Source organism: Aplysia californica, unplaced genomic scaffold (assembly GCF_000002075.1).
Source record: "Aplysia californica isolate F4 #8 unplaced genomic scaffold, AplCal3.0 scaffold00028, whole genome shotgun sequence".
NCBI lineage: Eukaryota > Metazoa > Mollusca > Gastropoda > Aplysiida > Aplysiidae > Aplysia > Aplysia californica.
Window position 1 is genome coordinate 1,419,088 of NW_004797298.1, and position 17,638 is coordinate 1,436,725.

Here is a 17,638-nt window from a genome sequence, read left to right on the forward strand (position 1 = left end):
AAAACAATCTAGAGCGACTTTTGGTACCTTTCTCTAGGCGCACACACAAATTTTTACAGAAATTCTCAGTGGAGGCTAAAATTGTACTGACAGTAAAATTTGTGGAATATTTTTATTATTCTTTTAAAAAGGACAGGTGCTTTGCCTGTAAAATTATGTATCTCTCCAGTTTGGGTTTAAAAAACAAAGAACGTTTTCAGTATGAGATGATCTGTGAAAATAAGAGTAGCTAGTTGGTACAAGTTTGTTTAACATCTCTAATGGCGTTGACCTGTCCTTTTCTAGCTCAGTGGGTGCCATGCTGGACTGGTCCAAGTGTCCGTCAGTGCATCATTTAACTTTTGTGTCTGAATTTTGTCATAGATTTCCACTTGGTGGACTCTGTTTTGTCAGAGATTGTCAGAACGTTGTGTGTCCCAGTTTTAAACCACCTTACAGTGTTGAAAGTGGCTTAGTGCTTATAGTGTCTAGTACAGCACTATTCTTGCTGTATAAAATACAAAATGTTACCATTTCTATACTGGATGACTACTTATTTCCCTGCTCAGTTCCTGACAATATCAGAATACGTTTATCCATCCAAGACCAGGAACTGAGAATGTTCTGTTCAGGTGAATTGAATAGAACTAGTTCCTAAAACGTCGTGCTCGTGTATTGCTGGACCAATAACAATGTCTATAGTCTGACTACGATCATGGCTTACGATCTCATATCCTACCCATACCATACTGTACCATGTTTCAGCATACCTTACTATACCATTACAGTGACAACTTAACCATCTGATATGTTTCATTGTTCAGGTGAGACAAGCAGAGTCTGAGGCTAAGGTGCTGCTGAAGTACAAGGATCTGGTGGAGAAGGGCAGGAAACAGTTCCAAAAGGAGTTGGAGAGTTTGATGCCAGATGTAAAGCTGGGAACCACTAGTGAGTGTTCAATGTTTCTCATTCTTCTGTTGTTGGTTGAACGATTTTCAAGCTTTGTAACTGTTTAACCTAACGAGTGAGTTCCGAACATGGCGTTACTTCAGAAGTTTTGACAACTGGAAATTTTCTGTACTGTAAGTCGTAGGTGGTGTTTGTTTTGAGAAGTCCAAGGACAGAAATTATTTTGGTTCAGATGGTTGATTAGGGGAAATATTTCATTGATAAATACATTAAATTAAATGTAAATTGGTATGGTCTTATATTAGATAATAGAAAAGTGTGCATGCTTTAAAATGGACTTGATTAAAAGTTAACGGCACCGAAATTGAGAAGATGTAAGATTTGTTGATAATATCCAAGGTTGTATTCCGGATTTTGATGGCATAAGACAAATTTTAGTAGAATTAAGTTGTATTGAAACGGTTTGTAACAGAAAACTTTATGTATAATTAATGTATTACTGTACCGCCTTGTAGCAATGGAAAGATTATTGAACAGAACTGTTCAGAGGAATAAATATTATGTCTGGATTGATATTTAAAAGAGTTCTCTCAGATTGGTTGAAAAATGAATTACTTCATTTTTTGTGTGGTTCTTTTCTAAGGCAAAAAATTGACAGAAGAGGAACTGAATTCCCTGATTGCCCATGCGCATAGAAGAATCGAGCAGCTGCAGAGGCAACTGGCGGAACAAATGGCTATGGAGAGACAGAGGCTGTCCACAGCCATGGAGGCCCAGAGGCATGAGGACCACGGGATCACTCTTGCCGCTGTGGCCGACGAGCGGTCGCGTTTGCAGGCCGAGTTTGAATCAGAGAAACAGAAACTGGTACTGGTTTCCTAAGGCTTTTATCTTTGTTTTGTTTTGTTTTTTGTTTTGCATTTTTTTTTGGTAGGGTGTTTTTATGAGGGGGGGAGTGGTAGGGGGGGGGGAGGCGGCCAGTACTTGTAGTTGGAAGCTTTGTTTGCGATTTGTATGTCCTGAGACCAGGGTTTGATTTAATGGGACTTGCAAGAAGATGGCACTTCTCATCTCAGACAGACTCGAAGCATATGGAAGTCTAGTTTGCAAGAAAATGTTCAAGAAAATTATTCTTGTTTGAAAACATTTCACCTAGGTCTATACTAGTGGTATTCAGGAAGTACTTCCAGAGTTGGCTGTTATTCATGCTGTGTTCTCCATTTTACAGGAAATGGAATTTCTAGTTCGTCAGGAGGGTGAGGTGCGTAAGCAACTGTCTCGGCAAGCTGCAGCACACAGCGATCACATCAAGGATGTCCTGGCTGTGCAGAGAGAGCAGCTCAACCTCGATTTCAACAGAGAACTCAATGCTAAGATTCTTGAGGAGAGAGAAAAGTTCCAGACAGAAGTGGCTGGCTGGATTTCAAGACTGAAGGGCATTGAGGCTGCCGTTGATGGTCAGTGATGTACATGCATGTTTGCAAGTGTCCCTGTGTGATTGTAAGAGCAGAAAATATAGACTTTTACTATCAAGAAGTTTTAGAATTATTTAATTTTGCATGTCCCAGCTATTGATAAGCTTGCACTGAAAGCTAGTATGTCTTCATGACAATTCCTGTTGCTGGCAAGTGGATTCCAGTTTACCATCTTTGTCTCCCAAGAAAATAAAAAGGTCGTCCATTTTTTTACAGGAGAAATCCTTGACCCTTGTGTGTTTGGAAAATTGCTTTCAGTGACGAGCATGCTTTCTGTATACTGTTTATGAAGAATGTTGAAGAAAGCAAAGAAATGTTTGTGATCAATGCTGAAATGAGAAATGATTCAGGTATTAGGAAAGAATATTCAATTGTTTCTGTTTAGCTTGATCAAGTCTTTTGTTGTTGCTATACTCACTGCTGTCTTTCTTGATGTAGTGTAGTAAAAGGGCACATGGCAATGGCAATTGAATATCTTGATAACGACTTTGAATAATATTGCGATTTTGATAGAGTAGGTAGAACATTAGTCTTAGAAACTCAAAACGGCCAAAAATATCAGATAAAACTTTGTAATTCTAAGGTAGCGATTTTTAAACCTTTTTTAAAAACTTAACGTCTGTCCTTTCTCCTGAATGTTTCATCCCATGCCCCTAGCCGCTAAATGGTATTGCCTAGCAGTGCTAAAAAATGTTCTTAAAACTCTTCTCTTACTTCAGTGTGAGTGATGCCATGATTTCTTTTTTCCACAGCTCGAGCAGCTAGTGAGAAATTGGCGAGGTGTGCTCAAGACTTGTGGCTTGCGTGCATTGCCCTGAACTCCCTAATACACTTTGGGAATGAGGATGGTTCTGAAGCCCTGATTCCTATTAGAAAAGAAGTGGAAGCTGTTCTCAATGTTGGCAACAAGGTTTGTTTAGAGTACACTGTACAAATGTTTATACGTGCATATGTCTGCGCTGGGTGGCTGGCGGTTGCCCTGGTGTGGTTTGCTCCATCTTTCCTCTCAAACAATTATTATCTTTATCTCTTCTCCTTTTTTAAAATGTTTGTTACTCCCTTTTAACACCTCTAATCTTCGGCACTCATATGACCTAATTGTGTTGCAAGTGTTGTAAAACGCTTACTAAAACAAGATCAAACCAAAAAACAGATGTCTGTAAATACACACAGTTTTAAAGTAGGTTCAGTGGCCTCCACTTCAGGTTCTGTTGCTTATGGTCCCTGTCTGCATTTAGCACCATTAGCACCGTTCTGTTTTTGTTTCTTTAGCATCAGGATATATGCAAAAAGAAAAGGAATATTTATGAGTTACAGACTACTGGAATCTTGAGATGTCGGAGTCTAGTGTAAACTAATGTGTTTGCTCTATAAAATGCTGTGTTACATTCTCATGATGTTTCTGTTCCAGATTTTGTTTGTAATAGGTCTAAGATTATATTGATTTATGTTTCCTTCTTTAGTTTACAATAGTCAGGCTTTTTTTTTTAGTCTTTTCCCTGGTCATAGCCTCTTGGGACCTCAGACACTTCTGAGCCGCCAGACATTTTTCATAAAAGGCTATTAAATATTAATGGTTCAGTTTGGGTTTAATTCTAAAATTTAATATTTTAAATGAGATCAAATGGAGTGACGAGAGAATCTCGAAAACATACCAAACAATCAAAGTTCATTTAGTTGGCAGCTCAAATTGGGATTTGCTGCACTGTTGTACATTATGAAACTAGCTGAGTTGTCTGTGTGTCTCAAACTCTGATTGTCAGAAAGATTTCACAGTAAATTTTAAACAGAAAATATCCTAAAACATGTGTATTAATCTTTTGGTTTTAAATTTAAAGATAGTTCACTGAATAATTCATTTGTGTAGCGTCACGGTGATATTAGGGGCTCGCCAAAATAATGAAATCAAACAAAGCAACATTCTGCTCGTAAAATAATTTAAATTAGATTTTTTTTCTTCTGTTTTTGGGCTCAACACCTAATATGTCCATTTAAAGCAGACCTGCCACTCATCCCGATTTAATCGGGATATCCCGATTTTTTGCCCCAAATCTCAAGCATCCCGATTTTCCCGATTTCGATCGCCAGTATCCTGATTTTTTGTCGTTGCATCTGTTGCGCCCGATTCTAGGTAAAAAAATATAAAAAGTTCTGCAGTCTCTTTTGCTTGGAAGCACCGATTGGATTTTTTATCCTGAGGAACTTGAAATGCTACTTTCTAAAGCATCTATGCCAAATCTAGTAGATGACTCACGCATGTTATTTCAACTAAAATTGACGTAGTATCGATTTTGAATTCCGATGGATACGCTCAAGATCTACTTTCGCTTTTATAACCCAGAATTCTCCGATGGTGTCCTGATTACTGTAACAATTATGGCATGGGCGGGCCTAAGAATAATCTATTCGTTGTTCTGCCGTTACCCTAAAAGCGAGCTTCGTCTGAGTTCTGGTTAGTCGGGCCCATCAGACCTGTTAGTGGAACTTTCAAACGCTCATTCGCAACTCGTGACATCACCTTGTACGTGTGAGTAGCGCGTTTGTCGTGGACTGTCGGCTGTCGGGGTCAACAAAGTTCATTCACACCAGTCGCATTGGTCTGTGTTTTTCGGGATTTAACCAGTGTGGATGGGGGGAGGGGGTCGGGGTATTGTTTTGACACTTGGGCTCAAAGTGCATGCCGTGATACAATGTACATGTAGAATCTACTAATTGAGGGTAAAGGAATAATAAAAAAGAAATAAATGAACAGCCTTGGCGCGATCTTTTTTTCGGGGGGAGGGGGGGGTGCCTTGAGTGTATATGCGATGGAAGTCAAACGTTGTTATTGTATGAAAACGCGGGCTTTTAGAGGCATGATTAGAGTTATGTGTCAGCTATTTTCAAGACGACGAGAGTTTCAGCTTTACTACAACCTGCGCTCCCCCAGTCTATCCAACTCCGACTCGAGTTATGCTGTCTTTCAGTTTTCCCTCTATTTAGAGGCCCAAACGTGAACTTCTTCCTGCACAAGTTTTCTCTTGCATATTTGCCTCATAAAAGGGAACGAGGACCCCTCCCCCCTTCCCCAGTATCCTTTATGACTGATTTGCCGTTGATCCCGATTTTTTTCACCAGATACCGATTTTTTTACTCTTAAATCCTGATTTTTAGATTTCATAGAGTGGCAGGTCTGATTTAAAGACGCATTCCTTTGGGGATTTTACTGAAAAGATATTGAGGAAAGACATGAAAATTATACATTTGCAGTTTGCAAGGAAGTAACCAAACTTTGATGGCTATTTTCTAAGTAATTTTACCTCTAACACCAACAGGCAACCCCCACCTTCTTCAATTGCAAATGTCTCGACATATGTATTCAAGATAGATAAGCCTTTTTTTCAACGAAAGACGAACGCGCTCATATGACCTTAGCGGTTGCGAGCGCCGTAAAACCTTATACTATACATACAGAAAGACGAACAAATCAACAGGCATTAAGATTATATCAATATGTCTAAACATGCCCTACAATTAAAATTGACGATTGCTTGATTCCACCATGCCGTGACACCTTTTTTTTTTTGTCAACAGCATCCTTTTGTTGAGACTGTTGCCAATGCCATGCCAGAGGCTGCTCTTGAGCGTGGCGTGTACACAGAAGAACAGCTTCGCAAGCGCTTCGTCAAAGTGTCTAGTGTGTGCCGGCGACTGGGACTCATCAATGAGTCAAACACATCCCTTTACAAGTACCTGATATCGTTCTTGCACTCATTTGTTGTGTTTGACAACATCACAGTCTTGACACCTACAGACCCGGTGGACCTGAACTCTATAGACAATTATGGGCTGGTGGCCCACGCCCAGCACTGGATGGAGCGCGGAGATTTGGAGATGGCGCTGAAGTTTATGAACCAGCTGACTGGCGAGGCACGTCGTGCCGCGTCGGACTGGATCAGGGAAGCCAGCCTGCTGTTGGAGACTCGGCAAGCAGCCAGCACTCTGACAGCTTATGCCTCCGCCACTGGCTTGGCCAACACCTTCTAGCAAGAACCTTTCCATTGATAGAATTGTGTATAGTTCCATAAGACGCCTGTTTTGTGTATAGGTCTCAGAATGATATAGCGTGGTGAAAGTTGCACGAATGTAACGTGGTACTGTGTTTACTTGGTCTATTTGCAACACTGATATATGGCTTTGTGCAAGACTCTCAAACCAAATACCGACAAATTTGTCAGAGATAATGGATTCCAGTTTTGTTGAGTTTTCGGCCTACTTTTTGTGCAGTTGAAAAATAAGACGGAGTCCACTTTTTTTTCGTGGCCGTTTTGACCTCAGGTAGGTAGCCAATTTATCGATAAATGTTTTTCCCTTTTCTCTTGAGCTGTTTTATCTTGCACAAAGTCATCAGTCATTAGTAGTGTGATATATAATCTGTGAGCAGATCCACCCTTTGTTTAGTGTGTGACACAGAAGGCTGTGGATGATTTCAGATGTCACATTTTCTCTAAATATTTTCAGGTGTTTTTGACAAGTCTATGGAGATTATGAACATGTTTTGTATAAGTTTTAATTCTCTCCCATTTTGAAATTAAACTATCTAAGTTTATCATATAAGAAACTATTGTATATGAAATTTTAGCACTGGCTGGAATATTCCAATAAATGGCTTTGTAGTTGGATACAAGCATATGTGTTAACCAGTGGGTTGTGATCTTGGACTGGTGTTATTGCCCACAAGTGGCGAGTCAGTTTCATGTACAACTGCAACGCTGAACTGCATTTCATGATGCTTGAAAGTAAAATGCTTGTAAAATATGTAGTCGGGAAGTGGTATATGAGGGTGAAGAATTACATCAGTTAGTTTTGTATATGCATGAAGAAAAATTGAATGTGGAACAAATGGATTTGTACACACCTGTTAAGGTTAAGTTTTACTTTACTTATTGGTCCATCCTTTTGTGGTTTTGAGAACTGAGCGGAAGAGACAAGTGCCTCCATTGTTGCCATGACTGTTTTCGTACTTGACTATTGTTTTATTTAAACTCGAGTTTGCTTTTGAATTTCAACTCTTTCGTGAGTGTCTGCTGGGTTCTCTGGTCTTTGGATGTAGGTGTTTTCTTTTGGCATAACATCTCAGTTGGCTTGACTGTCTTTCAGTTCTGTAATGATAAGTTACAGTGTTTTAATTGTAGAAATATCATAATCAAGAAGTGAAAATTAGTTATTTTAAATTGTACTGGAATGCACCTTTCTATGGACAGGAAAATCAATTCTTCAAGGAAACAAATGCAACCTTTTGATTGAAGAGATGTATATCTATTTATCACAATCTGTTTGCACATGTATTTAGTTATAAATGCATTCTTCTCTTCTGTGCAATTTTGCAAATGGAAAATACACCAATCTCTACTTCGTATGGAACTGCCAAGTTCTTACACTCTGGCTGCTAAATACTTTTGTTGACTGGATCTCATTCGACACAATGAACTATTAAACTCTTGAACTGCCCAACAAAGTGTTTGCACTTCTTTGATACTTTCTATTCTGTATTTGCACAACAGCAGTAAGTATGACATATCTCTCTCTTGGTATTTTTGTTTTCCTTATGTTTAGGCCAGACTACATCTTTTCCAAATGAAACTTGACATTTACTCGAAGAGCCGATTTTGTTTCTTTTATTCTATTCCTTGTTATTTTGCTTGCACTTTCTGTACTGTATGGTCTTTGTGTTATTTTCCCTTCTCAGTGAGCTTAGCTTGAGTAATGAAGTAAACTTGTGGGAATTTTTTGTGGTCACTCAAACTCATGAAAACAGTTATGATATCCGGGAGAAAACATTTCATATTTTTCTCTACTGAAGTCCGTCATCTGTGTAGGCCAGTTGAGGCTTTCCAAGACAGTGATGTCCTTTGTGTTTAAACTTTAACTATTGCAAATGTTGTTGAGACACCTTTAGGTGATGTGGTCATCTTGAATATAATTTTCGATTGGAAACAAAAGGATCTCGCACCACATTCTCTAGATGGTATTCAGCCCGTCCCACCTTATATAAGCAGAATCGTGAATGAACTATTTAAAGTGAAGAAAAGCAGCACCCAGTGTTATTTTGCCTTCATCCAATGAAGCTTACTTTTAGGTCTAGGTTTAATACCAGTCTCTACAGTCAAATAAATTCAGACCTTCTGCCCTGATATAGGAACTGAGGGTGTATTTGCATCCAGTCTTCTCTTATACTTGTTGATTCCTGATTTTAAAAGTTCTAAGGATCATAGTTTACACAAATGTTACCTTAGAGTTGTGTGAGTTATTTTTGTTTCATCTGCCACAGGAACTCTAAGAAAGTAATGAATACTTTGTTTCTTCTGGTAACTAATATGTATCGTCTTTTCCAGCCAAATTGACTTTTTACATTTGGCCGTCGGTCCCCTTTGCACTTCTTCTTGTTTGCTGATTCTCTCTTCTTTTTGCCATCCGTCCCGCTATGGCTGGTATTTATGTTACTGTATTTGTGAGTCTCTTTGTTTCTGCACAGAGTTCCAAGTGTTTTAACCAAAGAATTGTCTCACCAGAGTGGAGAGGTAGATTTATCATATGACTAGTCCATTCCTGTACTAGATACCCGTGAATGCTCTTTGGGTTTCATCATTCATATGCGATTAGGTACTTCACCTGGATTTGAATAAATTATATAAGTCTGCTGTTTTGTTTTGTAGTTTTCATATGCATGCTTTAAATTTAACAATTCGGCTCCCCTTCTTCCTGGAAAAAATGCTACCCCACAAAATGACAGGTCATGATAATAATGTGCCTGAAGGTCTGTGCTCCGATGTACATGCACATAGATTTTGCTTTAGTCTAATGCCTCTCCTTTCTTTTCTTCCTCCAATAAACTAAGTGCTTTATACCCAGTAAACAATGACAATCAAATTCAGTCGAATTCCATCCAGCTGAGGGTTGGGGCGCACCACTAGTAGATCCTACTTCTTTTCTTTCCCTCTGTCGTTTCTGTTTGTCTTTCTTGCTTTTCCCCCAGTACTAAATATGTGTGTGCCTGAGGATATGTCCCAGGTGTCGGAAATTTAGGATGTTAAAATAAGGGCACATTACTGTAGCAAATTTTATGCTCAACACGCTGATTTTTTAAAATTTTCAAATATCTTGAGAGTAATTTTAAAGATATGCCACATTTTGTAACATGGTATTAAAACAAAGTGTGGAGAAAAACCCAATTTCTAACACATTTTTATCCTTTGGTGAAGTACAACTTGTTGTGAAAATAACTAATAAAAAAAATATTTTAACTTTAAAATATTATAAAAATCCTTTCAACATGTTATTAAGAAATGGTTAAAAGTGTTTTCTGAGGGAACTAAATTTTTGATAGAGTACGACTTTTTGGCCTTTCCATCCCCTTGCTAAAAAATAGCTTCGCTGACGACTGGGACCTTTTCCCAGGCACACTCACAAATGTGCTGTAATTGTGTTGATGCGCTTCTCTTTACTCAAACAAACAGAATACCAACAAGATTTTCCGTCTTGGAGGGGCAAAAGCTACTATTTAGATGCAATACATCCAATTCATCTATCGACTTGGAAACAAAGGTGTTGAATTTAGTTTAGTCAAATTGGGTCAACTGTGCAAATAGCAGTAGCTTTTGTCCCATCCATGAAGGAAAATCTGGCTGGCTCCGACTCAGTCAAATAAATAAGGAAGGCCATAGTGAAATTATTATTTATAAAAACAATTATGTTCAGTGCTTTAGGTCAGGGATATGAAGCTAGAGAGTCATTTTGAAGCGGGTTATAACGCCGATTTTCAATTAATAAAGGGATGAAAACTTTAGGGTGTTTTTCCTGATTCGCTCCCCTTAACGCAAAAGTCTTATTCTAAATATTTATACCTGTTCCTTTTTTAGAGACAATTTGTAGTGGAATCAGCCGAAACCGAGTTATAGCAGACCTGCCCAGATATGGTTTGGAAATTATTCCTACCGAGGCCAGAGCTGAAAAAAAGTAGTCCTTATTAAAATTGGTCGCTTTTAAGCACAAGGGGGCCATCCCGAAAAATGCTGTTTTGAGAAAATCGAAGATAAAGTTTTTGGACCCTTGTTCAGACAAGGAGTTTTTTTTTAACCAAACAAAACACACCAATGAAACCAAACTTCTCCTTTTGGTAGGGCAATGCCCACTTTTGGTGTAGGTCAAGATTTCTGGAAACCTCCGAAATCTGGGTTAGCCCGCTTGTCCTTAAATTAAAGCAACCAATATTGATAACTTTCGAAAAACAGCACATGTCTGTTTCGAATGAAAGGAGAGGGACACTTCTCTCAAGAAGAAGGAAAAATAGGCTGGATCCTGTCTACTTTAGTTTTCCTCTTTTTGTTGGCTGCAGAACACTTTAACTTAACTATAACCGTTACTTACAATGTTCTTTGAATCAAAAGACTCGGCACAATAATACATAACATTGCCTGTCAGGACCAACCAAGGCTGTGTAGGATACATGTACTGCATCCTAGCTAAACGACAGGGACAATTGACGTGTGGAGCAACCCCCCCCCCCACACACACACTTGGCGGATGATGGTTGGAGGACGATACTGTGAGGTAGCAGTAGAATGTCTATCTTGCCTTCTTTCTCTCTGTCTGTCTTACCGTATATGTGGATGGAAGGCGGGTGTTCTTATGTAGTTAGTTCCTTCTTTCACTCCTATCGTCCTTACATCTCCTCCTTCCTTTCTTTCAATTTTACTCTTAGTAATACCTCTAATCTTCGGCACTTATGTGATATATATATATATATATATATATATATATATATATATATATATATATATATATATATGTGTGTGTGTTGCAAGAGCTATACAATTCTTACAAAAGCAAAACTTACCTTCTGCAGGCGCATCGTTTGCTCAGTTGGATTCACTCTGTACTACAGAGCTGATGACCCTGGTTCGATGTTCAAACTGGGCGCTCTGACTCTGAACTGGGTTGTTTGGAGACAAAAGACTCTCCACCCGTTTGGCTTGATCCTATTGAAAACTGACGCCTCTTAAATAACCCCACAGCATTGAAAGGGGCTTTAAACATATACAGTGACCAAGTACTTTCTGTTTAACTTCGCAGACATAATATATATATTTTTTTACTATACCATGCGAATGTTTGGAGGGCGCCACTGGTATGTCCTACATCTTTACTTTCACTTTGTTGTTTCTGTCTGCCTGTCTTAAATGAGCATTATTGTGTCTATGCTTCTTGTTACTCAAATAAACAAGACATACACATACACATCTAAACCCCAACGTTATACAAAATGTAAGGCAAGAAGAGAAACATATCTTTATGATGTATTTGATACTTTTATTTCAAATTCATTGTTTGACAAAGTGGTTGGGCATGGGCATGGTATTGAATACTGGAAAGTTTTGGTGGGTGTCGTTCTCCACGTTGATGCTCATAAGCAACACACTCCCCGATATGGTGGAGCATGTACGCCACTTATATTATCGTGTATGCTTACAATGTACATGACACTGATAATGATATGAAGGAAAGAAAACTTTGAAAATAATGCTTAATATGGTGGAGTGGAGGCAACAAAAAGTATACATGTAACACAGGTTAAGTTCAATGGCAGAGGTGAAAAGGATGTTATTTAGTGGAAATGTGTGTTGTCAGCAGTTTAAAAGCTGATACTATTTTCACACATTTTGTATGGACGTACTAATAAACTGTGAAATATCTACGTATCTTATCTAAGAACCGCCCCACCCCCTCAACAAGCTAGTTTTTTTTTGGTCCTTAAATATCTTAACAAATTCATATATTCCTTGATCATATTACGCACATTTTCCATGAACCGTAGTGCTCATGTGGGAGACTATCTTGGTAACAGTTCATAGCTAGATCCTCTATGTGCTTTTTATCGTACTGCCGAAGCTTGTGAATGCAGAGTGTCACTGTCCTCTTCCACCCACGGACAATCCAATGTCGTCCGTGACAGAACACAAACAGTGTGAACACCACCCCCCCCCCCCCCCCCCAAAACAAAACAACAGCAACAAAGACACACAAAAAACCTGTAAAAAGAGCAGTACGGACTTGCTATTGTGTTCAGTGTTACCCACCCCCCCCCCCCAAAAAAAAAAAAAAAAAGAAAAAAGATTTACAAAAGCAGATATTCAGTGGCTTGGCTAAAAGAAATCTCAAGGTGACAATCCATATGTGCGGGACGGCAGCGGCAGCGGCAGCGGCACGGCAGCGGGACGATAAAAATCGCTCCAACAGAAATTATCAATGTCTGAATCCATAAATGCGGGACGGCAGCGGTACAGCAGCAGTACGCAGCGGTACGGCAGCGGGACGATAAAAATCGCACCCAGGAGCGATTCTGTCGCTGCCGCAGCTCTGCCGCAGACAAAATTATGAATGTGGCGGAATAGGGTTGATTGTGAACTGTGAAGAATCTCTGTTGCAGTCAATTCATTTGACACGGAAAACTTGCTGAAACTATTGCACCCCTATGTCGTCGTTCATCCACCCATTTTCTTGATATGCCCAAATGGTGCTTTCTGGGAATGGCAAAGGAATGGATGGACCTGTTCGTTATGCTAGTGACAAAAGATCAAGATAATTGCAACTTTACAATACTGGCAAAGTTACCCGTCGGCCGTGGCAAATTTACTCGACAATTGGTAACCTTAGTAAAATGTATTTATTTAATTAAATTGATTGAAATAACAATTAAATACCTCTACATAGAGATAATAAAGCAGTTAAATTAATGGAATCAATGCAAGAACGTAGAAAATATGGATGATAATTAGTCAATAAGAATTAAATGCAAAGATGTGTAGGCTCTATGAAGAAGATTCATAGAAAGGGGTGCGAATCATAGAGCTGACGGCGAAGAGACGCGTATGACATCACGATAGCCAACATGCCTTCCCCTATTGAATTTGTCACTTGCGATCTCGCACATTTCGTACCGCTGCCGTTCCGCTGCCGCACATATAGGTTTAATAGGACTTGCGGTACCGCACATATTAGCAACTTGCAGCTTTTTCTGGAGATTTAGTTTTGGTTTTCACTAGATCTAGTCAAATCTGAAATGTATTGACATTAAAAATTGCGAACACAGCCAACAGTACATGTAGTGCTTGAAACACTTAGTTTAGTACAGAAGACAATTTTTGGATAAGAAGGCCATCCCTCTTTTTTCCCTCAGCTGTTTCTATACGTCAATATACCCCAGCTACCTCTTCCAAAATAAGAAAAGAAATACAGGTAAATCGGTAGCCTATTCAGTACCAATAATCAAAACCTCATTTCAAAATGATGAACAGCACTAAAGAACAGACGTACAGCTGATAGGATAAAATTTAAAAGGAAAAAAAAAATCATTGATGTTTATTTATATCGAAGTTATAATGAGTGAATACATTTTACAATATCGTATTATTATAAAATCACATGTGTATAAGTTATTTGGTCCAGGTTGGAGGAGTGGAAGCAGAAGTAACAAGATTTAAGCCGCTGACCGTTTAGGGCTCGATGAGAACATACCCAGATATTATGAAAAGTGACAGACTGGCCCCATGTTTCACGCAGTTGAGGTTGTTGGATTAGGCCGCGTGTCCACCAAAGCAGAAATGGACCGAATTTTGTCCGGAGGAGACTGGTCGTCTAGGTGGACACACTGAAACGGAATTATTACTGATTGCTACGGCAAAACCGGTGCTTTAAATGTCTCTCTGAAAATCGGTTGTGGATATGATTTTTCTTTGGTTTGTTTGGTTATTTTAACCGCAAAGTGGAAACACCCATTTCAGCTACCGATTTTCTGAGAGACGGACCATTTATGGTCGGTTGGTTTCTGGATTGGTGAACACGCGGACTTAGAGTTTCGGTGACTCGGTTGGATAATGGTCTCATTTCACCAATCACACGTAGCCCATGTAGTTAATATGCTCAATGAAACATGGAATGAAATGGATGGGACGTCGCTGCTAACTACATAAGAGTTTTTATTTTCCTTTGAAACGGTTTGTTCTAAAATACCAGGATATGGGTAGAATTGATGGCTATGTACAGCATGCGTGTATGTGTGTGTGTGTGTGTGTTTGTGTGTGTGTGTGTGTGTGTGTGTGTGTGTGTGTGTGAGAGAGAGAGAGCGCGCATGTGTGTGTGTGTGTGATGGGGGTGGTGGCACTATCAGTTACACCAATGTTGTGGTACACAAAGAGTTAAGCAAAAGCTTATTTTGCTCCCAACCAGATGTATACATGATTACATTGTACAGAAAACGACGCGTCTGTTTTCTGTTCATAAGCATCTTGATGAAGAGCACACTGCATCCGGTGGAGCACTAGTAAATGCAAAGTGATTAAGTGAAGAGATTCCAAGTCTCCTTGTACTTGTTTAATGATTAGCCCTCCCTCCCCTCCCCCTTTTGCACTCCTAGGACGTGGGGTGATCGATTCGCGTGTGGGGGAAGCTGTTTTATCCAGTGCCCCCTTCTTTCCGAGAGATGTGGCCCACTTCGTCCAAGTTATCTATGACGATCAGGATCAAATCTGTCCATCTCCCAAATGGTGTATAGTGTATAGACAATATTTTCAAATATTTACAATTACAACGAAAAAAAGGGAAGAATCAATATGAACACTGAAAAACACAGCGCAAACACGACTTGCTTGTGTAGCGTCGGGGGGCATACAATTCTGTCATCATTATACCCCCCCCCACATTTCATTTATAACAATGTATCTACATATACATGTACACCTGTAATCAATCAACTTTCTGTAATAATGGACTCTTTCCGTTCAGACACAAAATAACAGTGCAGCAAGAAATGTAACGATTAACAAATAAATGTTCGATGAATAAAAATCCTTAATAATAATGAAAAGACTAGATCACACAAATCGCTTTATACTATTTTTAAAAAACAACAGATAATGATTATGTCATGAATTATGGAATCCAAGTAAGGGTATTATGTACATTTGATCTTGGAGCGAGTTTTGTTTTTCGACCATAGTTTATAGGTTATTTGTTACATTGTGATTTTGTTTGAAAAGAAAAGTTCAAGCATGTGTTTATATAATATTATTTATTCCGCTTTCTACTTGTAGTGCCCTTTTCCGTTAATTTCCCGTAGAGTAGTTGTGTGATATCTTCCTAGTGACATATATGTATCTTAGCGAGCTAAAGAAAGATTGAAGGACCTGTTACACGTTAATTTATTGTTTTTTTTCTCCTGTGGTTTTGCTTCCTGCTCATGTTAAAAATTGCTGATGACATTTTCTGTATAGGCACTTTCGAGATTTGTAGAAAAGCATTTTTTAAATTAAAAACTTTGAACTACACATTGTTCTATGCTCATTTGAGTGCAATGTTCACACATCAGTTTTCTTAAATATAGTTTCTAGGGATGATCAGCTAAGTGACGTCTTTGCAAACAACAGTATTCTTAGTCCTTTTGAACATGTATCGTGTATCATGTGATTCAGTGGAGAGAGGAGAAGAGACAAGCTCTGAGAAATATTTGAAAAAGGAATATTTATAATCAGAGGAAGATCAAAGCTAACACTACACAGAGGTCACATGGCATACAAAAATATCGTCAAGTGTTATAATTATAAGTTAATGAAGATGTACACATGAGCATATTGAATTAAACGTATAGTTTTCTGTCTTTCAGGCTCGTCCCAAACACCCCAAAGGCATACACTTATGGAGCATGAAGAGAACATAGATATGGAGATGACTGATTCATTCTGCATCATTTCATTCGTGAGACAGATTCGCTGGACTTCTTGGTAATATATGTATGATAGGTTGTAGGATCAATAAATAACACCAGTTTTGTAAAACTGAGTGACATACGGACTTCAAAGGAAACATGACATGTAAGAAAACTCAAAAAGTCGTCGAAGATGTCTTGATCACAGAATGGAAGGAAAAAAACACCCTACGAAGACCCCCACACCTTCCCCCACCCCAAACCAAGGAGAGAAATAAGAATGTCAATTTGCTTGGTTTTGCACCTAGCTCTGTATTAAATACAATAATATGATCAATCAATTAACTTGGCGTAAATAATGTAGATCTAGTCCCTCATCCACATAAAAGTCTGAGCCGCCAGGTTGATTTCGAGCGCGAACATAATCGAAGTCATAAACTTAACCCACCCCCCCCCCCCTCCTAGAAAAAAACAACAACTAGCGAAACTTTATTTTACAAGAGATCTCCCACTAGCCTTCAAGTACTGATATTTTTGTGTTTACTCATCTTGTTTTAACAGCAATAGGGTACTCTGTGGTGACGATTTAACGTTTTGCAGAGATAAAAAAAATCAACGTGTCAGATCTTTGAAGACACTTGAAACATACGTCCCCACGTGGTAGAATCAGACGCTTGTCAATTTTTGAGGATTATTATGGAGTTATTGCTATATTCTTAAAGTTGGCTCATTTATTTTACTTTCGATGAAAAAAATACCTTTCTTGAATAGCAGACTAGATATTTGCGATTGAAAGAGGTGGGGGTTTGCCTGGCGTCAGAGACAGAGTTTCCCGGAAACTGCAAATTTACAGCTTTCATGCCGTTGATTAACGTTTTCGATAAAAGTACACAGAAAAGTGTTTTAAAAGGACGTTAGAGAAATTGAGCAAAACGAAACAACCCCAAAAAAAAAAAGAAAAAAAAAAGATGAGAAAACCCAACGAGCGAATAGAATACTGGTTTTTATCTGGATTTCACTATTTGACGAGCGCCTGATTTCACCACGACGTCACACATACTATTAGATTGAATAATAGCTCTCTTCATCCATCAAAATGATTCCATTTTGCTCAGGGAACTAGATCTATAACTTGGTTTTCATTTTGAAACGAAGCAAACAATAAGTGCATTGCTATTGCCAAATTAAGTGTAACAATCAAAAGGATGAAATGTAAGCAGTGTTCACTTCAATATTAGTCCCACTAGAGTAAATAAATCCACGCTTGAAGGCGTCTTTGTCCGTCATTAGAATGACAGTGATGTTCTTTCTCCGTAGAGATATTTACCGTGCTCAACTTCTCTAGTCCGCAGGCATTCACTCGTCAACGTTTAGCCTTATGAATTCGTTTTTGGGTTCATGTTCAGGCTTTTGTTGCGACATTCTTGTATGTTGCTATTGATCAAATTCCCCAAAACGAAAGGGATATTAATGATAAAGGGAATCGTAAAGAGAGTGAATGAGAGGCTTCGCCCGCGAGATAGAGATAGAGAGAGAG

The 17,638-nt window shown here is 38.8% G+C and overlaps 1 protein-coding gene across 7 annotated transcripts in view; it reads left to right on the plus strand.

Annotated features, from left to right (window-relative positions):
- Nucleotides 1-9,043, plus strand: part of LOC101854922 (MICOS complex subunit MIC60) — a 28,821-nt gene extending 19,778 nt beyond the window's left edge. For all 7 annotated transcript variants that reach the window (XM_005091340.3, XM_035973558.1, XM_035973555.1 and 4 more), the window contains 5 exons: nt 804-927; nt 1,532-1,755; nt 2,117-2,345; nt 3,116-3,273; nt 5,937-9,043. In XM_005091340.3, the coding sequence (XP_005091397.1) occupies nt 804-927; nt 1,532-1,755; nt 2,117-2,345; nt 3,116-3,273; nt 5,937-6,389 (1,188 nt within the window). In that variant the 3' untranslated portion in view covers nt 6,390-9,043. The remainder of the gene's footprint in view (nt 1-803; nt 928-1,531; nt 1,756-2,116; nt 2,346-3,115; nt 3,274-5,936) is intronic.
- The last annotated feature ends 8,595 nt before the right edge of the window (nt 9,044-17,638 follow it).